Raw genomic sequence first — 23927 nt, 5'->3', positions numbered from 1 at the left:
AAAGCCATGTTGCGTTGGGCTGTATTAGAATGAAAGACATAATCACAGAATGCTTCATAAATGGCACCCTCTTCCCTTAAAAGTGCACTACGTTTGACCAGGGCAAAGTAGCGCACTATAAAGGGAATACTAGTCTGCCATTTGGGACACACACAGTCAAACCTCTTCAATCATCTTGACCTTTCCTTTCAGAATTCAGATCCAACCCAGTCATACTCAGTGTGCAGGCAGAACACTGACTAAGAGCTCCATTGTCTCTCATTAAAAGAAGACCATTGTGTCATTTTCTTCCCATAAATGAATTCATATGAAGGTACTGCATCACTTCCCTTCATTCTGAACATTTTCTCATGAAGCTGGAATTTATGTAACTAGACTCCTCTGCCGCTAACCGAACCGACGTGAAGGCGTTACATATTTATCAGATGAAAAAAGAAAAATGACTTGAGAAAGGAAGACAAACGTGAAGTCCTCTGGTGACAGAGCAGAAAATTGTTTTCAGGGGGCATCTGAATCACTGAATCACTAAGTCACTGGCTGTGTCCCAAATGGCACCCTATTCCTTATGGGCCCTGGCCAAAAGTAGTGCACTATATAGGGAATAGGGTGCCATTTGGGACGTATCCACCGACTTACTGTCTGACTGACTTATGGTTGGATGTGGTTGTTTGTCATCGTGAAGTCAGAGAGCATCAATACAGCGTTTGAAATGTGTATTAGAGACAATGACAATCAGAGGACGGACAGACGTTATGGTCTCAGGCTGTCCACACATAATGTCAGTGCCATCTGCGGAGAGGGAGGGACACACACACACACACACACACACACAGGAGCAGACTGTCACTGCTCATCAGTGCAGACAGCGTCTGAGAGCTGGGTGTTCACACAGAACATAAACACCTGCCACTGTTTATACCCGTGGTCAGTACCCAAGACAATAGAAGGCCATAGAGACTGTACATTTACAGCTGCCTGTGATGTTTCATCATCTGATGTGTCACTGAATTAATTTGAAACGTGAGAATAGTTATGGTCATAAATATAGAGATACAGTGTCTAGAACAGACAGCCATTCTTCCCTCAAAGATTATTTATTGCAGATGAAACAGGTTGGTGAACCAAATCTTGAAAGGCATCATATTCCCTATAGTGCATTACTTTTGGGACACATCCATCTCTGTACTTTCTTACCTTGTATCTCTGTTTGCGGCAGAAGCTGATGCAGTTCTGGATGGTGAGTTTGTTGGAGGTCTCACTGCTCCCTGTCAGGGTGGGAGGGTCTCCACTGTCTTTGAAACAACCCAGGTTACCTGGCACTGGAGAAAACACAGAGAGGAGAGCAGGGGTTAGCCATGTATTTCTTAATGATAGGCACTTCAATACTAACAAGCACATACTGCATTATGCATTCACTACATTTCCCATGAAGCATTTGCATTGTGTTGTGATATATGTAGTTCCTCTTAAGAGGCCCTTCTGTACTTAAAATCACAGATTGCATTAAACGTTCACTGTATTTCCCACAGAGGAAGCTGGTGGAAGGAGCTATAGGAGGACGGGCTCATTGGAATGGCTGGAATGGAATCAATGGAAAGATATCAAACACATCAAACATAAGGAAACTACATGTTTGATATCTTTCCATTGATTCCATTCCAGCCATTCCAATGAGCCCGTCCTCCTATAGCTCCTCCCACTTGCCTCCACTTTTTCCCCATGATGGACCTGTGTGGTGTATTACCAGAGTCCTGTTTGAAACAACCGATCCCAGAGATCATTCACCATGAGGCTGGGCCATATGCCAGAACAGTGGTCGTGTGGGACTACACGTCCCACAAACCACCTGTGTCTCATAGAACAGGCGTCAACTAAAATATAGAACATTGGTCGACAGAGCCAATCCTGAGGGACCCTTGAATATGCAGGATTAAGCTCTGTACTAGAGCATACACTACACTTCCCATGAACCATCTGTGTCTCATAGAAGAGTGGTCTGAGGGATCAGAGTGTATACATTTTTTTGTGGATCATATACTACACTTCCCATAAACCACCTGTGTCTCATACACAAGGTGTCAACCCAAGACACAGAACATTGGCCCTCAGAGCCAGTCTTAGCCAGTCCTAGGTTGTAGTTCTGTAATAGATCATTAGATCATACAGTATGTTTCCTGTAACCTGGTCTGTCCTGTGGCTCTGTTGAATAGTGCTGTGTTTTATAAGGTGTGATTAACACTTCTTCTCCAATGGCTGGCCTGGCTCCACACGCACACACGCACAGGCACACTCACACATGCAGGCATGCACACGCACACACACACAGATGCAGACACACACACTCCGGTGGACTGGGAACGCCATGAATCACGATGAGCTGCGCCACAACAAAAAAAAGCCATCTCCCCAGAATTCTCTGGCTGGCTTCAGTTTGAGATTGTTTTGTTAATTGTCACCACACAAAAAGTTGGGTTTGGAAGAAAGGAGGAGGAGGTGAGAGAGGAGAGGAAGGGTGTCTGAGTCACAGTGAGAGGGTGTTGGAATCTAGATGATGTCGACTTCCGGGCGAGCTGGAAGTATCACTGCCATAGAGGGTAGGTAGCGTGTGTGAAACTGGCTGTGCGTGTTTGTGTATGCATGTGCGTGTGAGAGAGAGGGAGAGAAACTGGCAGTAAGAGTGTACTTTCAGGGTTGTCACTGAGGTAGCCGAGTAAAACTCAACTCCACAATGCATTTCACGCAATGGAGTTGAGCGGAGACGAGAGTGGGTGGACTGGAGCTCCAACGTCAAATAAAATGTAATATCCTGTGTAATTGCGTGCTATTCTTAGGGTGCTGAAACCCGTAGTTTTTGATAAAAAAAATGTATTCTATGTGATGTCGGAGCTGTGAAGTACATTGTGGAGTTGAGTTTTAATTGGCTATCGCTGAGGGTGCTGTAGGGCAGTGTTTCCCAACCGGTCCTCAAGTACCCCTAACAGCACACACCTGACAAAAACACCTGATTCAACTTGTCAAGGGCTTGGTGATTAGTTGACAAGTAAAATCAGGTGTGCTTGTCAGGGGCCACAACAAAAATATGTACTGTTGGGGGTACTTGAGGACTGGAGTTGGGAAACACTGTTGTAGGGTGTGTGAATGTGTGTGTGTGTGTGTGTGTGTGTGTGTGTGTGTGTGTGTGTGTGTGTGTGTGTGTGTGTGTGTGTGTGTGTGTGTGTGTGTGTGTGTGTGTGTGTGTGTCTGCATGCTTGAGTGTACATGCATTTATCGCCCTAACTGTCCTAGACAGAGAGAAGGGGGTACAGTGGACGCGTTGACCCCAGAATACCTCACAGTACAGCAGCCTGGGGCTCTCTTTAAATATTGATGTCAGAGGAGAGAGAAGGTCTATTGAGACAGAGGTAAAATAGAAGCAACAGACAGCTACTGCTGCAATATACATGGACTATAAAAGCACACTTCTGAGGACAGGGGTGTTGGGTTGTAAGAAAAAAGACAGCTTTCTGTTCTCTGGACGATAAATAAAGTATTCTTCACCCTAATCCACTGTGCATTCATTAAACACTGTGTAAGTAATAAAATGCCTTATATTCCAGGAAAATCTTCCAAGCCTGGACTAATACAAATAGTAGGAGACAGAATCCTTTGTTTCATTATGATTCAAATTGTATTACTTTTATTTTCATTTCAATGTTTAATGGGTAAAATGTATTAGAGAGAACAAAAGTAAAACACAATGTCACGCCCTGACCCGAGAGAGATGGTTTATTTCTCTATTTTGTTAGGTCAGGGTGTGGGGTGGGCATTCTATGGTTTATATTTCTATGTTTGGCAAGGTATGGTTTCCAATCAGAGGCAGCTGCCTATCGTTGTCTCTGATTGGGAACCATACTTAGGCAGCCCCTTTTCACTCCTTGAGTTGTGGGATCTTAATTTTGTACTGCTCGGTAAGCCTGCAAGACGTGACGGTCGTTTACCTTTGTTTATTATTTTGTTTAAGTGTTCTGATTTTAAAAAAAATATCAAGATGAACACATACCACGCTGCACCTTGGTCTACTCCTTTGGACAACCGTTACACACAATATCAAACTAATTTCTATTCCACCCCAAAGCTATTGTCTCAAATTGGAATTTGTGTCATCTAACCACAAGCTAGAACAATGAGAGAGAGAGAGAGAGAGAGAGAGAGAGAGAGAGAGAGAGAGAGAGAGAGAGAGAGAGAGAGAGAGAGAGAGAGAGAGAGAGAGAGAGAGAGAGAGAGAGAGAGAGAGAGAGAGAGAGAGAGAGAGAGAGAGAGAGAGAGAGAGAGAGAGAGAGAGAGAGAAGGTTTATCTGACAGTCAGGGCTGGTTTGAGAGACAACTCAGTGATATGACCCTTTAAAAACAACCTAAGGTGCCAACCAGGAACATTTTAGGGTAGAAATCCGTGTTAACTTAACCACCTTATTAACCACATATACCTGTTTGCTGAATGAGACTTGTGTAAACCTTTGTAACTTCCCAATGAAAGAACCTAACCAGACATACACTGTGTACAAAACATTAAGAACACCTGCTCTTTCCATGACAGACTAACCAGGTGAATCCAGGTGAAAGCTATGATCCCTTTTTGATGTCCCCTGTGAAATCCACTTCAATCAGTTTAGACTAAGGGGAGGAGACAGGTTAAATAAGGATTGTTATGCCTTTAGACAATTGAGCCATGGATTGTGTATGTGTGCCATTCAGATGGTGCCTTTGAACGGGGTATGGTAGTAGGTGCCAGGCACGCCGGTTTGTGTCAAGAACTGCAACGCTGCTGGGTTTTTCACACTCAACAGTTTCCCTTGTGTATCAAGAATGGTCCACCACCCAAAGGATCTCCAGCCAACTTGACACAACTGTGGGAAGCATTAGAGTCAACACGGACCAGCATCCCTGTGGAACGCTTTCGACACCTTGTAGAGTCCATGCCCTGACAAATTGAGGCTGTTCTGAGGGCAAAAGGGGGTGCAACTCAATATAAGGAAGGTGTTCTTAATGTTTTGTACACTCAGTGTATAACCTTATACAAACATTACCCTAAAATGGTACGAGGTTTCAATACAGCTCTACTGTGCCATGTTAGAGAGCGAATGAGTTCAGAGAGTCCTAGAAGAGGCCTGTAAACGTCTAGTTAGCGCACACACACACATTTTAACTGGTGCATGCTGGATGTTTAAGACTTAAAACCTATGCCTAGTCCACGTTTTTTCCCCGAGTTGTTTTCTACAGTCCGAGAGAACAAGACACAGAGACACAGAGAGAGAGAGAGAGAGGAGAGAGAGAGAGAGAGAGGAGAGAGAGAGAGAGAGAGAGAGAGAGAGAGAGAGAGAGAGAGAGAGAGAGAGAGAGAGAGAGAGAGAGAGAGAACATATTGTTGATTTGTATAATTCATATACAGTGCTTTGGCAACAGTGGCAACCACAAATTCATGCCAATAAAGCACGTATTGTATTGTATTGTATTGTATTATTATTATGAGAGAGACAGGGAGAGATAGAGGGAGCGAGAAAGTGAGAGGAGAGAGAGAGAGTGGACGAAGACCACACACGTGCGCTCCCCAGTCCCGCTGCCTGCCTCGTCGGTGCCAATGTAAACGTTTTGGCTGACACAATAGCTCATCTATGTAAATAGCAGATGCCACAGATGCGTTGGTGTTTGCATAAGGATGAAACACGAGCAGGGCGAGGCCTTCTGGGAATCCCAAAAGTGGTTCAAAAGGCCAGTGCTGAACACTCGCTAACCAAGGATGCTTCCCAAATGGCACCCTATTCCCTTTATAGCGCACTACTTTTGACCAGAACCCTGATTAAAAGTAGTACACTTTATAGGAAATCGGGTGCCATTTGGGACATTAACCCAAATGTCCCGGACAAGGACAACATTGCTACTCTACGCCCTGCTTCTCGCCCACGTTCTCTGACCGCAGTCCGACCACACTGTTGGCCGAAGGGCCATGACGGGATCAACAAAGTGCAGAGGAGAGTAAGGAGATGGGAGACGACGATGATGAGAGAGAGAGAGAGAGAGAGAGAGAGAGAGAGAGATGGAAAGAGCAGAAGAGAGGAGACGATGACGAAAGACAGAGGGAGAAAGAGCAATCCGAGTTTGAGGAGAGGAGCAGTGAAGAGGGAAGGAAACGTTCCTCTCCTCTATAAATCACCAGGAATATCCCTTCTGTCTTCCTTTCCTTCTTTTTATCCTTTCTTTTCTTCTTTACAGCCATGTCAAAAAACCCTCTAGCTTTATGAGACGATGAATACCTCTGTCTGGCTCATTTAGTGTGGCAGAGCACACACACAGTGCAGCACACAGCGGCAGACTGGAGGAATTAGGAGGGAGATTAAGTGGCGAGTTAAAGACAAACATGACAGTAATGTGGATATTTGGATTCTTGATTAGGTACTTCATACTCTCCAGGGTGACGCAGGTAGAGGTTGGGACATGAGTTTAAGCAGCCCAGGTATTCTTCCAGTCACACTAAACCCCGTAAAAGTATGCAGGGCGTGACCCGAGTTTAGTCTTTAGAGCGGTAAACACCTGGTGTGTACAGCAACACAAACACGCACACGCACGCACGCACACACACACACACACACAACCCAGTAAACATCTGGTGGTTTGTATAGCAACCTTCCTCCCCTGAGCTAAAGCTAACCCAGGCAGGTAGATACCACTTCAGTAAGGCTTTCAAACAGCAGGGGATGCTACTACAGGGCTCAGCAGTGAGATGAAAGGCAGCAGGCCTCTTGGTTCTCTTTTGACAAGAAGATTGCAGACTACTGTCAATTTATCTGCCTTTGTCCTGTCATTCCAGCGGCAGCAGCTTCAGCTGAAAGGAGGAGCGGCAACTTGTGGATTGTGACTGTGCGTATGTGCGTGTGTGCGTGTGTGTGTGATATAAGCCCTAAATCACAGCTTTGCTCGCTCAGGAACTTGAGATGACAGTGGAAGGCGGCAGAATTTTTCTGCTAACGTCGGCAATTATAGCAAAAATGCCTTAACAGAAGAAAAGGCCCTGAGCAAAGCATTGTTCGTCAGTTACATCTGCTACACAGACGCAAGCCGCACGACCAGTACAAAATCTTTGCTTGTAATAAAATAAATACACATACACACACACACACACTTCAAAGCAGTCGTGGAATTTGGTTTAACAAGCCGGGGAGATGAGGGAAACAAGGTGTATGAAGGCAACGGCAGCTATATCAGCCAGGCCAGACTGGAGAGAGGCCTGGGGAGAGCAAAGCAGGGGGATTCACATGAGTAGAGACACACACACAGACACACACACACACACACACAGAAACACACAGACCCCAACACAGGAGGACCTGTCTATAGACAGAATCATCAGAACTTGCTCCCTCGGCTAGGAAGAGATCAGTTACCACACCCCAGGGTTCATTGCAGACAAAACAACAACAAAAACTGTCTGTCTGCAACAGGATAAGACACCTCTGGAGAAGGAGCAGACACCTAGACCAGAACTAAAAACATCAGTGGGGGGAGGGCCACAGCATGATAACAAACACCACAACATCAAACACACAGGGACCGGCAGCAGGCTTTGGCAACACAGTGCACTTGGCAGCGGTGGCAGGCGAGCAGCTCTGTATGCCTCCAGCCACATTCTCTCTCTGTCTTAGTCTCCCTTCTTTCTCTCTCACTCTCCCTCGGTCCCTGTGTCTCCCCGACCAACCGTGTTGTGGTTACAGACATAAATTGCAATTACATCTGGAGAGAGAGAGAGAGAGAGAGAGAGAGAGAGTGAGAGAGAGAGACTGACAAACAGATAGAGAGAGGACTTTACATAAATGTAGTCATAACTCCACGTGCCACTCCGAGAACACACAGCCAGGGATATTTATACACGAGAGATAAGAGGAAAGGAGAAGGAGAGATGCAGAAAGAGACAGTGAGAGAGGAGGAGGACAATAAGAAGGCGATGACTTGTCAAAGGTTAATAAGCCAGCCTTTCTAAAGTCTTTCCAAACTAGCTGCCAAGTGCTAACGACCTGCAGGACTCATTCATGAGGGGGAAAACATATCTGCAGCACACCAGTATTGACTCAACACCTCTCTCTTTATACAGTGTAAATGTCTCAATGGTCAATGTCTCAATGGCCACTCTCTGTGTATCGACCTAAAGAATGCACAATGTCCCCACTCCGGGGGAACACAAAAGGTCAGTTTAGCAGCAACACACGACGCAACTCCTTATAAGGGTCAGTCTGCCCACACAGATCATAAATGATATCTACGGTCTTTAATGTCATTGTGTGGGCCATGCTACGAGCGGACAGTGTGGGGTCACTTTAGCTTCTTAGCTAACGCTGTGGGTTCATTTACATCTAACTACGTGATGCCATAAAGAGAGAAACTCATTAGCACTTCCTGGTTAGGAATGCTGTGATGTCACAAAGGGAGATGGAGATTTTAAAAACACCCCTGTCATAAAAGACTCTTCACTCACAGTCAGGCAATTTAAGATGCTCATCATGGCTGGACCTCTACCTACCTACACTAATGTGTGTGTGTGTGTGTGTGTGTGTGTGTGTGTGGGGTGTGTGTGTGTGTGTGCGTGTGTCTCAGTGCCCTACAGTAACACAGGAAGGTATTTTGGGGCTTGGACAGGATCCCAGAGGCCCATTCATGATGCCACCACCTTACCGACGGGTTGTCAGCACCTTAACAACTCTCACACACACATGTACACACGCACTGACACTCACGTTCACGCACACACACACCTCACTGCCTGGAACAGACTCATCTGTCTCTCCTGGAATGTTAAGTATCATGCACCAAGGAAATAATACTTATCACTGACTATGTTTATAAGTTCTTCTCTCTCTCTGTAGTTCTCTCTCTCTCTCTTTCTCTCTCTCTTTCACTTTCTGTCTTTACCTCTGTTGATCTCTCTCCATTACTCCCACATGCTCGTTCTCCTCATCTCTATGTCCTTATACATTTCTGTGTTTGTGAGTTTATTTCTCTGTATGTCTATATGAAGAGTTTATTCCCCAAAAACCTATATCCACCATTTTTTTTAAATTTCATTTTTTTTCATCAGAAATGATTGCTTATGGGTACCTTCATGTGTGTGTAAAATATTACTGTTCTCAGATTTTCTATTCATAGATGCTATATATTCATTGTTTAACTGGAATGCTCGTATCCTGTATATTGGACTGGTGTACGTGGTTGTCACACATAGCTAGCAGTGTTGTAATACTTGAGTCCAGGACTCTGACTCGCCTTCTCGTGACTTGTATTTGCACGTGGACTGCATAGGCTACTATGATAAGCAGAATATTAGCAGCACTGGGTGCGCAGAGCAGCAAGGGTTTTGTTCTCTAGCAGTGGAAAGGATGTGCCACACCTGGCACTTGCAGCCTACATCAGCTGGTGAGCTGCGGGAGAGCATGGTATGCGTGAGAGAGCATGGTATGAGTGTGGACAGACAGGCACCGCTCCGGTCTCCGCCTCCAATCATAGGCTACACATCGCGCAATAGACTCTCTTGCTTCCCCGTAACCACCAGTCACCAGCCTACTAGTTAGCTTTGCCTGGTTAAGAAACACAAATTACTTTACGAAATTGGAAACAATACTAGTATTGAGTTTAATGGTAAAACAACACTCTAGCTATTTGTCTCTCTCCCCTTGAGTATAGAAAATTACGCTGTCTTTGTAGTCTCGCTCTACCCTGCCACTTTCCCCCCTGCATCCCATAGCCAGGTTCTGACAAGTCTCCCAAATATCAGTGGGTGATTCCAAAAAAGTAGCCGAGAGCCTAACTTAACATTAATTTATGTAGTAAATAAGTAGTGGAACAGAGGTATTGAGTATAACTTGTGAGGTAGTGATGAATAGTAAATTAGTGTTTTTTGTTCATGAGGGAGTGGCGATATATTGCCATCTGGTGGCGACTAGAAAAAAATGCGCAATAGATTTAAATGTTTACATTTTAGCGGATGCGCTTATCCAGAGCAATTTATCCAGTGCATAAATCTTCATTCTGGTCCCCCGTGGGAATTGAACCCACAACTGTGGTGTTGCAAGCGCCATGCACTACCAACTGAGCCACACAGGACAATAAGACCTATTATAAATTGAGGGACCCGTGACTCGACCACTGGTGATTTGGACTCGACTTGAACTTCAGCTATAGGGACTCGTGACTCGACTTGGACTCAACACTGCTATCAAACACAACAGAGTCTGGGCTCCTTTAAAACGGGCCTAAAGACCTTTCCCTTTAAGGCTTTCTGTTGATAGCTTTGCTCCTTGGTGTCCTTGTCCCTTGTAGCAGTTGTGTTCTTTGTGTCAGTTGCCCTGTTTAGTTGTGTCCATTTTTTAATTACATTTTAGATTATTCTGTATAATGAAAAGCGCTTTACAAATTTAATAAATAATAATAATACAATAATAATAATAATAATGATTATTATTATCATCTTAAGATGAATGCCCTTACTGTACGTCGCTCTGGATATGAGCATGCCAAATGACTAAAATGTCAAATGTACAGTTGAAGTCGGAAGTTTACATACACCTTAGCCAACTACATTTAAACTCAGTTTTCACAATTCCTGACATTTATTCCTAGTAAAAATTACCTGTCTTAGGTCAGTTAGGATCACCACTTTATTTTAAGAATGTGAAATGTCAGAATAATAGTAGAGGGAATGATTTATTTCAGCTATTATTTATTTCATTGCATTCCCAGTGGGTCAGAAGCTTACATACACTCAATTAGTATTAGGTAGCATTGCCTTTAAATTGTTTAACTTGGGTCAAACGTTTTGGGTAGCCTTCCACAAGCTTCCCACAATAAATTGGGTGAATTATGGCCCATTCTTCCTGACAGAGCTGGTTTAACTGAGTCAGGTTTGTAGGCCTCCTTGCTTGCACACGCCTTTTCAGTTCTGCCCATACATTTTCTATAGGATTGTGGTCAGGGCTTTGTGATGGCCACTCCAATACCTTGACTTTGTTGTCCTTAAGCTATTTTGCCACAACTTTGGAAGTATGCTTGGGGTCATTGTCCATTTGGAAGACCCATTTGCCACCAAGTTTTAACTTCCTGACTGATGTCTTGAAATGTTGCTTCAATATATGCACATACTTTTCCCTTCCTCATGCCATCTATTTTGTGATGTGCACCAGTCCCTCCTGCAGCAAAGCACCCCCACAACCTGATGCTGCCACCCCCATGCTTCATGGTTGGGATGATGTTCTTCAGCTTGCAAGCCTCCCCCTTTTTCCTCCAAACATAACAATGGTCATTTTGGCCAAACAGTTCTATTTTAGTTTCATCAGACCAGAGGACGTTTCTCCAAAAAGTACTTTGTAGAATAATAGTGAAGACAAAACTATGAAATAACACATATGGAATCATGTAGTAACCAAAAAAGTGTTAATCAAATCAAAATATATTTTATATTTTGGATTATTCTAAGTAGCCACTCAACCAGCTTCACCTGGAATGCTTTTCCAAACGTCTTGAAGGAGTTCCTACATATTCTGAGCACTCTGCGGTCCAACTCATCCCAAACCATCTCAATTGGGTTGAGGTCGGGTGATTGTGGAGGCCAGGCCATCTGATGCAGCACTCCATCACACTTCTTCTTGGTCAAATAGCCCTTACACAGCCTGGAGGTGTGTTTTGGGTCATTGTCCTGTTGAAAGACAAATTATAGTCCCGCTAAGCGCAAACCAAATGTGATGGTGTATTGTTGCAGAATGCTGTGGTAGCCATGCTAGTTAAGTGTGCCTTAAATTCTAAATAAACCACCGACAGTGTAATCAGCAAAGCACCATCACACCTCTTCCTCCATCCTTCACGATGGGAACCTGCGGAGATCCTCCGTTCACCTACTTGCGTCTCACAGAGACAGGGCGGTTGGAAACAAAAATCTAAAATTTGGACTCATCAAACCAAAGGACAGATTTCCATCGGTCTAATGTCCATTGTACGTGTTTCTTGGCCCAAGCAAGTCTCTTCTTCTTATTAGTGTCCTTTAGTAGTGGTTTCATTGCAGCAATTCGACCATGAAGGGCGGCTGATTCACACAGTCTCCTCTGAACAGTTGATGTTGAAATGTGTTACTTGAACTCTGTGAAGCATTTATTTGGGCTGCAATTTCTGAGGCTGGTAACTCTGCAGCAGATGCAACTCTGGGTCTTCCTTTCCTGTGGCGGTCCTCATGAGAGCCAGTTTCATCATAGAGCTTGATGGTTCTTGTGACTGCACTTGAAGAAACTTAAAAGTTCTTGACATTTTCCAGATTTTACTGACCTTCATGTCTTAAAGTAATGATGGACTGTTGTTTCTCTTTGCTTATTTGAGCTATTTCTTGCCATAATATGGACTTGGTCTTTCACCAAATAGGGCTATCTTCTGTATACCACCGCTATCTTGTCACAACACTACTGATTGGCTCAAGAAGGAAAGAAATTCAGCAAATGTACTTTTAACAAGGCACACCTGTTAATTGAAATGCATTCCAGGTGACTACCTCATGAAGCTGGGTGAGAGAATGCCAAGAGTGTGCAAAGCTGTCATCAAGGCAAAGGGTGGCTACTTTCCAGAATCTCAAATATAAAATATATTTTGATTTCTTTAACACTTTTTTGGTTATTACATGATTCCATATGTGTTGTTTCATAGTTGTGATGTCTTCGCTATTATTCTACAATGTAGAAAATAGTAAAAATAAAGAAAAACCCTTGAATGAGTAGGTTTGTCCAAACTTTTGACTGGTACTGTATAGTGTTCTGGAATGAAACTCCTCATACTCAGACTAAAACGTATAAATACAGCTGAGTCTTATTAGGGTCAGGATAGCTCTGTTCTGCTCTGTTTTATTCTAGCATGATTTATGAATAACACAATTAAACAGAGAGAATATGCCATAACTCCCATAGGAAAAAGAGATGTGGAGACATTCTAGTTAGTGTTATTAAAGAGAGAGGGTGTTTCCTGCTTTATGTCTTTATGTGTGTCTGTGTGTTTTATACTTGATCCAGGGCTTTAGACATCATAAATCCAGCCTGTTGTAAATGAGGCACTGCAACAAGGCTTTCATAAAACACATACTTTGTGTGTGTGTGTGTTTGTGCACCATAAAACACAGTGTAGTGAAGGGGGGGGGGGGGGGGGTTATTGATGGTTATGGCAGTGAAACAGGTCTCAGTAAGACAATAGGCAGCTGATTATTAAACAGAATGTTGTTTTTATTTTACCCAGCCTTCTTCGCTTTACTACTCCTCAGGGATGAAGGTGTCACCCCTCTGGTGTAGAAGGGGGAGATTTTTGAGGGTATGTGTATACGTATGTGTGTTTGTATGTGTATGTGTGTGCAAAGAAAAAGCCATATCTCTGTCCAATGTCTGTGTTCATTTGCCCATCTTAATCTTTTATTTTTATTGGCCAGTCTGAGATATGGTTTTGCCTAGAAGGCCAGCATCCCGGAGTCGCCTCTTCACTTTTGACGTTGAGACTTGTGTTTTGAGGGTACTATTTAATGAAGCTGCCAGTTGAGGACTTGTGAGGCGTCTGTTTCTCAAACTAGACACTCTAATGTACTTGTCCTCTTGCTCAGTTGTGTACCGGGGCCTCCCACTCCTCTTTCTATTCTGGTTAGAGCCAGTTTGCGCTGTTCTGTGAAGGGAGTAGAACACAGCGTTGTACGAGATCTTCAGTTTCTTGGCAATTTCTCACATAGAATAGACTTTTCTCGGAACAAGAATAGATTGACGAGGTTCAGAAGAAAGTTCTTTGTTTCTGGCCATTTTGAGCCTGTAATCGAACCCACAAATGCTGATGCTCCAGATACTCAACTAGTCTAAAGAAGGACAGATTTATTGCTTCTTTAATCAGAACAATAGTTTTCAGCTGTGCTAACATAATTGCAAAAGGGTTTTCTAATGATCAATTAGTCTTTTAAAATGATAAACTTGGATTTGCTAACACAACATGCCATTGCCACAGGAAACACGGTTGCTGATAATGGGTCTCTGTAGGCTTATGTAGATATTCCATAAAACATCTGCCATTTCCAGCTACAATAGTCATTTACAACATTAACAATGTCTACACTGTATTTCTGATCAATTTGATGTTATTTTAATGGACAAAAAAAATGTTATTTTCTCTCAAAAACAAGGACATTTCTAAGTGACCCCAAACTTTTGAACGGTAGTGTAGGTAGGGGTAAAGTGACTAGGCAACAGGATAGATAATAAACAGTAGCGGAGTGTATGTGATGAGTCAATGCAGATAGTTTGGGTAGCTATTTGGTTAACTATTTAGTGTTCTTATGGCTTGAGGGTAGAAGCTTTTCAGGGTCCTGTTGATTCCAGTCTTGGTGCATTGGTACTGCTTGCCATGCGGTAGCAGAGAGAACAGTCTGTGACTTGGGTAGCTGTACTCTTTGACAATTTTTAGGGGCTTTCTCTGACACCGCCTGGTATAGAGGTTGTGGATGGTAGGGAGCTCAGCCCCAGTGATGTACTGGGCCGTACGCACTACCCTCTGTAGCGCCTTGCGGTTGATGCCAAGCAGTTGCCATACGAAGCGGTGATGCAGCCAGTCAAGATAGTCTCAATGGTGCAGCTATATAATTTTTGGAAGATCTGTGGGCCCATGTCAAATCTTTTCAGCCTCCTGTGGTGGAAGAGGCATTGTCGTGCCTTCTTCACGACTGTGTTGATGTGTGTGGACCATGTTAATTCCTTAGTGATGGGCACCGAGGAACTTGAAGCTCTCGACACGCTCTACTACAGCCCCATCGATGTGGTTGGGGGCGTGCTAGGCCCTCTGTTTCCTGTAGTCCACAATCAGCTCGCTGCCCTCCAAATGTAATGTAATGTTGGTGTTGGAGTCGTACTTCGCCACGCAGTCGTGTGTGAACAGGAGGGGACTAAGTTTTCACCCCTGAGCGGCCCCCGTGTAAAGGGTCAGCATGACGGATGTGTTGTTGCCTACCCTCACCACCTTGGGCCGGCCCGTCAGGAAGTCCAGGATCCAGTTGCAGAGGGAGGTGTTCAGCCCCAGTGTCCTGAGCTTAGTGATTCGCTTTAACAGATTGCGTCATCTGTGGATCTGTTGGGGCGGTATGCGTAATTGGAGTGGGTCCAGGGTGTTTGGGATGATGGTGTTGACGTGAGCCATGATCAGCCTTTCAAAGCATTTTATGGCTACAGATGTGAGTGCTACGGGGCGATAGTCATTTAAACAGTTTACCTTGGCGTTCTTGGCCACAGGGATTATGGTGGTCTGCTTGTAAAATATAGGTATTACAGACTGAGTCAGGGAGAGGTTGAAAATGTCAGTGAAGACACCCGCCAGCTGGTCAGCGCATGCTCTGAGTATGCGTCCTGTAATCCGTCTGGCCGTGTGTATGTCTGTGTGTGCTTGCTGCATGTGTATGTCTGTGTGTGTGTGTGTTCGTGCATCCTATGTGTGTGCATGGTGCACTGTGTGTGTCTGCCTGCCTAATCTGTTTGTGCATGTGTGTGTGTGTGTGTGTGTGTTGGCTAGACGTGTTACAACATGACAGAGAGATAGAAGACAGAGGAGATCAATGCGTTAGCCTGAGGGCTCCTAACAGAAGAAGCTAATTAAAGGAAGAGAACAGAACACAACTCTGTTCTAAATGAATAATTTGAGGGCTTTCTGTGTGACTGACTGAACCAGGGAACAAAGGAGAGAAATTTTGAAATGGCCACTGTGCCATGCACACACACACACATAGTGAGTGTGCACGTACACACCATAGACATTAAAACCAGTGGATAGTAATAGCGCTGACGTCACCATTGTATTCCTATGGAAAACTCCCAATGGCGCCAGAAGTATTTGAATTTGAATCGTGCCATATTGCTGAATGGGGCTGAATGGCACAAAAATATCGCTAATGATTGTGGTGAAAGTAGCCGTAACTAACAAAGGATCATTGTCGATGTAGTTGTTTTCATCCTGCCTGAGAAAGTCAACCTTAATGTCTATGGCATGAGGTCGCGAGACTACTCATAGACTGCCGGCCCGTGATTGGTCTGTGTCAGCACGTGGACCTGTGTGACGACAAATGTAGTGGTGAGAATTGATCACTTGTTAATGAAACGTCTCGATTTGTAGCGAACTTTTTAAAACAAACTCCCTGTGTGGATCGATAAAAATGTTTTTTTTTTTCTTTCTACATTCTGGCGATCGTAATTTACATAGGCTTTTCTAGAGGACAGACGTATACACAGCACTTGCACGCACGCACACACTTCAGTATGTGTCCTGGGGAGATAGGCTTCTATTTCATCGGCGGATCCGATGGAGATGAAAAGCATGGCTTTCCTAAATGTCTTGTCTGCCCCTGTGGGGTTCTTTCAGAAGCGCTTGAATGATTTATGATTTTATTAGGATCCCCATTAGCCGACGCCAATGGCGACAGCTAGTCTTCCTGCAGTCCGACACATAACAGACCCCAGGGAGACTAGCTCTTCAATTCATCATTATCCTCTTTCAAAGTGAACAACGTGTCTTTCGTGATTTTAATAACTGTGACAGCAGGTTGCTTTAACTACCGTTTAGACCACAGGGAAGTTCTCATACTTCATGGTGTGTGTGTGTTCCAGTGTACACGGCACAGTGGTTTGTGTAGAATAGCATGCGAAAAGATGTCTGTCAAGACAGAGGGTTCAGACTATATTTAAGAAATTCGGATGATTCTTATCTCTTCAATATTCTTTGATGGGCTCTTCCCATTTGACCCAAGAAGAAGATCATGTGAGCCAGGAGATATCGAGGGTGACATGTCTTTAACAGAAAAAGCAGACAACAGAATGCCATTCTTGACTGGCTCATTCCCATAGGACATCTGGCCCTCTTGGCCTGGACATTCCCTAACTTAGTCTTTACTGACATTTTGAATGGGAGTGTTTGTGTGTGTGACTCTGTACCCTGTAATAGCGGATGTAACCCCCATTTTCCTCCTCTCAGGTCATACATAAACCGGTCTACGGGGCAGAATATGGCAAGTGCCAGCACAGCATGTGTTCTCTGTCTAGGTTCTGTCTCAACTGAACTATTCTGTGTGGATTGAGTCCTATTTCACAAGAATACATTACTCACAGAGCAGGTTCATTTATCAAAGAGGATAATATGGTGGTTCCTCTATATACACTGTATATAAACTACAGTATCCCATACAAGCTATCCCATATCCCATACAAGCTCTCCCATATCCCATACAAGCTCTCCCATATCCCATACAAGCTCTCCCATATAAGCTATCCCATATCCCATATAAGCTATCCAATATCCCATACAAGCTATCCCATACAAGCTATTCCATAGCCTACATGCATTTTGTCTGGACTTGGCTTTGCTCTGATGACTCCTATGTAAGAGGGTCACCATGTTACAGTATTTCTCTTCCCTTGTTTCTCCAGACAAAGGTTTGACAACAAGCGTCTATTTGTTCCTATTAAAGGCCAGTCTGTATAACTACCTCTCGTTGAAATCAATCCATTTAATTCCCTAATGACAATGACCCTATTTAGACCATGTAACAGAGAAAGACAGAAAGGGAGAGAGAAATACTAATCTACCAAGTGATTCTCTCTTGTTTTTGTCCCGTTCCTCCGTCCCCTCCTCTTTCCCCCTAGGGATACGAAAAGCTTGTTTGTACCTGTGTGCAGGTATTTCCCCCCAGGAGTAATGTGGGCGGAGTTGTGAGAGGTCAGGGGTCATTGAGACCCAACAAAGAGTTTACTCATTGGAGAGGGGTCTGGAACAGACAGGTGAGAGGGGCAGCTTATACTGACAGACAGGTGGCAGGGCTGAGACAGAGATTAGTCATACAGACACATTCACACACAGGCATGTACGCACACACATTTGTGTCAGAGTCAGTGGCTGTGTGTGTGTGTGTGTGTGTGTGTGTGTGTGTGTGTGTGTGTGTGTGTGTGTGTGTGTGTGTGTGTGTGTGTGTGTGTGTGTGTGTGCGTGCGTGCGTGTAAGGGGGTGGAGAGGATGAGACCACCTACCATTGACTTTCATCTGTCTCTAACAGGAATGACCATGATGAGAATAACGACCACAATAACACAACTTGAAAGTCTCTCTGGTTTAAACAACAAACCAGGTATGTCTGTGTGTGTTGAAAACATACGGCCTTTTATCTACAGTCGGGAGCAGTATTTTGCCACAACATATTTGGTATTTAGTCAGGATGAGATGATAATAAGGCTTTAAAATACGTTTTTCCCATATTCTCTGTACTAGATGCCCTGGAAAAAACAGACAATCAGATGACCACAGTTGCATTAAATCATCTATCTATGGGGAGGGGATGCATAAAAAGCTCCTTAAGCCACTGAGCCGCCCGCGTCTCACTTTCACCCCCCACAATGGTGCCATTGAGCTGCCAGAACAATGGTCCTTGTGCACTCCTGGGCCTGGATTGGCTGGTCAGTTACACGAACGGCCTGAATGGAGGGAGAGTTCTCAGTCTCAGGTGTCCTATGTGAACAGTCTCACTCCTACTGAGGGGAGATGAGATGATATGACTTTGACTCTCTCCTGAACCGTTTTAACTCTCCAGCTCCGGAGTGAAGTTTTCCCTAGCACCTAAATACAGATCTAGGATCAGCTTCCCCTCACCCAATCCTAACCTTAACCATTAGTGGGGGAAAACTGACCCCAGATCAGCGTCTAGGGGAAACTTCAACCTACACCAACTCTGTAGGTGGAGCAAGATGGCAACTGATTAAAAAAGTGGGTTGTTTTTACCTACCTTAGTTGAATGCATTGACTGTCGCTCTGGTTAAGAGAAAAGGATTAAAATGTAAAATATAATACCATGCGACACTGACCACATGACCACAAACAAACTCCAGGGACTAGTGATATATTACAACCAAGGGATCATATAATATCGCATCATAACCTTTTCCTTTATAGCATAATAAAACAGAAAATTTATAGCGTAATAATAAATCAATGGACCATGTCATAAAAACGTCAGACAGATAGCGTGACGTTTGGAAGTATTTCTGATAACAGAATCAGTGATCACACTTTGAAGTGCACCAGGCAGCTTTAGGCTTTACCGCTGTCCTCCCGAATCAATCACTACTAACACCCTTCAGCGACTGTCTTACTTTGAACTTCAATGCACAGAGCAAACATGTACATTAGCGTATTCTCTGTCTGATGGAGGCCTCTGCATAGACCGAAATGACCTCACTGTACGAAATGACCTCACTGTACGAAATGACCTTACTGTACGTTTTTTTAAACATGATTTATAATACATATTTATTTTTATAATACACATTTCAGGTGCAACAGGAACAGGCAGCTTTAAGTTTTACCTCTCTCCTCTAATCAATCACAAATAACATCCTTGAGGGACTTGCCTTTGAACTTCACCAGGTAAGTTCATTTGGATATCCTCTAATGATTTGCTTGACATGTCAACTGCACTAAAGAAAAATGTATAGGCCTTTTAGCATATTGGCTATTCTCCACAGTTCAATTGTCCCTGGGTTGAATAATATGTGTGTTTATGAAGTATATATATATGAGTCATGGGATTATCCCTTCTGTGAACTGAAAATGTAAACATGCTTTAAAGAACAAATTGTAGTGTTGAGTGCAGCAGAGAAAACTGAGAGGCTGTATCTGAAGATAGGAATGCACAGTAGTGACACACAGAGCCTGTTTTTCCTGATCATATGGCTGGTTGTTGAGAGATGAGCTCTTCGCCTCACTCACTTCAATGTCTCAAAGTCTCTTTGTTTTTTAGAGAACGCTCAAGGAGTACAGTGTGTGTGTGTGTGTGTGTGTGTGTGTGTGTGTGTGTGTGTGCGCGTGTATGTTTCAGAGAAGGCTCCAGGACTTTAGTTCCCGGAGCCCTTCCCCTGACAGCGCCAGAAAGCTCTTCGATCTGTGTCATTCTCAGACAGATGGAAGAGGGAAAGTGGTGGGGTGACTTCATCAAGTAAACGCACAAATGCTGCATTTGTAAATTATGTCTGAGTTGCAGTGTGCCCCTGGCTATCTGTAAATTAAAAAAATATCAAGAACATTGTGCTGTTTGTTTTGCTTATTATAAGATTTTTTTGGTTGGTATATTTAAAACCAAATACTTTTAGACTTTTACTCAAGTAGTATTTTACCAGGTGACTTTCACTTTTACTTGAGTCATTTTCTATTAAGGTACAGTTACTTTACTTTTACTCAAGTATAACAATTGCATACTTTTTCCACCACTGAGTGTTCTATAACTACAAATGTTTCTGAAAAACACACCTGCAAAAGGGTGAAAGGTCACAACAGACTCAAGGTAGTGGGACAGGAATGTTTCTGCAACATCCTACTATGAGGATAGGCCTACAGCTTTTTTGCCACCAAGGGTTCCATTGGTGCAGGCCTGGCTCAGGGTAGAGTGGGCTTGGCCCTATTGTAAGTTTGGCTGTGGGGCTTTACAGGGATTTATCTGGTACATTCCCCACACCTCATTAACCACTGGTGATCTCTCACAGAACACCATTACACCCCATTCTTCCCTTCCTCCTCTTCCCTAACTCTCCCAGCCAGCCCCAAGAATGTAGTAGGCAGGAGGGTACAGGGAGAGAGAGAGACTGTGCCCACTACTCCTCTGTGTGACTCAAGCCCACTCCTCTCAGTCTTCAGCTGTCCTCTCAGCCTCTGGAGGCCAAATGACTAAAGGACCCATCAACCCATCCAACAATTCGTGGGTTGCTGAAAAGGCTGTGTGTGTGCGTGCGTTTGTGCGTGTGTGTACTTTAGATGTCTATCTCTCTCTTTTTCTCTCCCTCCACCTCTCTCGTTCTCTTTCGACTGACCTATTTCACACAAGTGTCCAAATATCCATGAGGTTCTGGACCAGAGCGATCCCATGCCCTTTGTGTCAGAGTGGAGCAGTCCGACCCTCCCATCCATCCACCCATTCCCCTGGCTGGAGTGAGAGCTAAGCTGATTACTTATCTCAGGGAAATTGAGGCCAGCCTTTGTTGCAGTGCAGATGGGTTGCTGGGTCACCATAGTGCTCCCTGCCTCCATGCATATTTTGTCTGCTGTCTTCCAGGCTGGACTGGTGCAGCCAGCCTGTCCTGTAACCTACCCCTGTGCCGTGTGTGTGTTCCACTTCTTCTGCCCGCTTCGAGCATTGCCCATATTGAATGCAGATCTACACACACCCTCCCTGCTCCCCTTTCTGCCCTGGCATTATAGATAGACACACTGTATTACTGAATAAAGAGACAATTGAGATAGAGAAAGGAAGGGAAGGGCCCTGAGCGAGCCATCTACAATGAAGACAGATGAAAACGTGCCCGTTCTGTCTTGAGGAGACAGTTCTGCCTCAAGGGGCAGCCAGCGAGAAGAGAGTGCGTTCTAGAACCCAAAACCAAGTCGTCTGATCTTATTGTGAAACCACAGTCGCCACGTGGTGCTGCCTGCCTTCACCTCCAGCTATGCCCATTCTCAATGTGTTCTTCTGCATCTGAAAGGCTGCTGCCAAGTGAAAGAAAGAACACACTTTCTGTCAGTGTCTTCTCACAAGATCATGACAAACAACGAGAGCCTCAGAGCTCCTGTGGTGTTTCAGAAAGGGATCTGGGTCGTCTGTGTTTCCTTTTGTCTGTTTTGGTGATCTGTCTGTGTTTTGGTTGGTCTGCATGTGGTCTCCTGTGTTATGGTTGGTCTGCATTTGACTTGTTTTGGTAATCAGTGGCTGTGTTGGAGGAGGTGTGTTCTTCACCTCTGCTAGGCAATTAGCATTTAGCGTTAGTACTTCAGTCTCCGCTGGTTTCTCAGTGGCGGTCGTTTCAGTGGCGGTCTCGGCTGCGAAACGAATACCGTCACCGAATCAAAGAAGGTTCTTCGAGGAAGGAAGGCTCAACACAACTCTCTTACCTGGTTATTTTCTGATGATCTCATTTTGCTCTTTTGTAGCTTTGGCAACAATTTGTGTGTTTTCTATAGCTGTTCGCTCCTCTCCCTGTAGGCCTTACAGACATTTCCCACCCCTTGGCTCCAACCCTTCTAATTTTGTGTACCCTGCGTGCACAACCCATGTGGAATTCCTGGTCTCCGGCAGCGTTTGGAGCTGCCGATCTGCGGTCAAGAACGCCAAGTTCATCTCAGCCCATGCTGCCCTTCAGTCCCTTGACTTTTTGGCCCTGGCGGAGACATCCAGAGAACACTGCTACTTCAGCTGTTTTCTCTTCATCTGACTACGTTTTCTGTCATATTCTAAGAGCATCTGGTTGTCACGGTGGTGGCACAGGGCTACTATTTTCTCCTAACTGGAGATTTTGTCTTTTCTCCTTCTCTCACCTGTCCATCTCCTCATTTGAATTCCGTGCTGTCACTGTCACTTGTCCACTCAAGCTTAACATTGTTATCACCTATCGCTCACCAGGTGCCCTTGGAGAGTTCCTCAATGATCTTGACACCTTGGTAAGCTTATTTCCTGACAATGGCTCATCGTTCTTCATACTTGGCCACATCAACCCCTGATGTCAGGCTTCAATTAATTTCTTTCCAACTCTCTTTCTCCTTCTAGCCTCTTTTGACCTCACCCTTTCGCAAACCCCTCCAACTCACAAGGCATGCAATACGCTTGACCTCATCTTTACTAGAGGCTGTTTGCCTACTAAACTCACTGCAACCCCCCGCCTGGTCTCTGATCATTACTTTGTTTCCTTTTCTGTCTCCCTTTCCTCCAACCCTAGCCCCTCAGCCCCTACCCAGATGGTCATGCGCCATCGCAATCTTTGCTCTCTCTCGCCTACCAATCTCCCCTCTTCTATTCTCTCCCTTCTGGTAAATCCTGTCTCTGCCTCTTCGACCCTACTGATTCTGCCACTTTGACCCTACTCTTCTCCCTTTCCGCATCTTATGACTCGCACTGTCCCCTTTCTCGCTCGGCCCTCCCTTCCTGCTCCGTGACTGAGTGACTCATTGTGAGCCTACAGAACAGGGTTGCCGGCAGCTGAGCAGAAATAGAGGAAAAATAAACGTACAGAGGACCAAACATCCTTTCACTCTCTACATTTTCTTCCTTTGTATCTGCTGCTAAAGCCACTTTCTATCACTCTAAATATCACTCTCCTCCACCCCTCCCTCCTCCCTCTTTGCGGATTACTTCCTCAACCACTTTGAAAAGAACGTTGACGACATCCGCTCCTCATTCACTTAGCCTATTGAGTCCACTGGTCCCACTCACACAGAACTACCGTACTCCTTGACCTGAAATCCTGCGACTAGTGAGGTCTGGCCGTCCAACAACCTGCCCGCTCAACCCCATTCCCTCCCTTCACCAGACCATCACTGGAGACCTTCTCCCATTCCTCACTTCCCTCATCAACTCATCCCTGAACACTGGTGGCGACACACATCTCTGCGTACCTGGCAGATATCTCAGCTTAGACGTCGGCCCACAACATCAAACTCAACCCGACAAGATTGAGCTGCTCTTCCTACCGGGAAAGGCCTGCCCGCTCCATCACGGTTGACAACTCCACAGTGTTGCCCACCCGGAGTGCAAAGAACCTTGGCGTGACTCTGGACAAAACCCTGTCATTCTCTGCAAACATCAAAGCAGTGACTCGCTCCTGCAGCATGCTTTACAACATCCGTAGAGTACAACCCTACCTCACATAGGAAGCGACACAGGTCATACTCCAGGCCCTTGTCATCTCCTGTCTGGACTACGGCAACTCGCTGTTGGCTGGGCTCCCCGCTTGTGCCATCATATCCCTGCAACTTATGCATAACGCTGCAGCCCGCCTGGTTTTCAATCTTCCGAAGTTCTCCCATGTCAATCCGCTACTCCGCACAATCCACTGGTTTCCAGCTGAAGC

The 23927-nt window shown here is 44.7% G+C and overlaps 1 protein-coding gene across 3 annotated transcripts in view; it reads right to left on the bottom strand.

Moving 5' to 3' along the window:
• Positions 1 to 23927, bottom strand: part of LOC106584901 (kremen protein 1) — a 124473-nt gene that overhangs the window by 23197 nt on the left and 77349 nt on the right. For all 3 annotated transcript variants that reach the window (XM_014170565.3, XM_014170566.3, XM_014170564.3), the window contains exon 4: positions 1195 to 1319. In XM_014170565.3, the coding sequence (XP_014026040.1) occupies positions 1195 to 1319 (125 nt within the window). The remainder of the gene's footprint in view (positions 1 to 1194; positions 1320 to 23927) is intronic.

Source organism: Salmo salar, chromosome 24, assembly GCF_965601325.2.
Source record: "Salmo salar chromosome 24, fSalSal1, whole genome shotgun sequence".
Taxonomy (NCBI): Eukaryota; Metazoa; Chordata; class Actinopteri; order Salmoniformes; family Salmonidae; genus Salmo; species Salmo salar.
The sequence above is the reverse complement of the archived record's forward strand: the minus strand, read 5'-3'. Positions and strand labels throughout refer to the sequence as shown.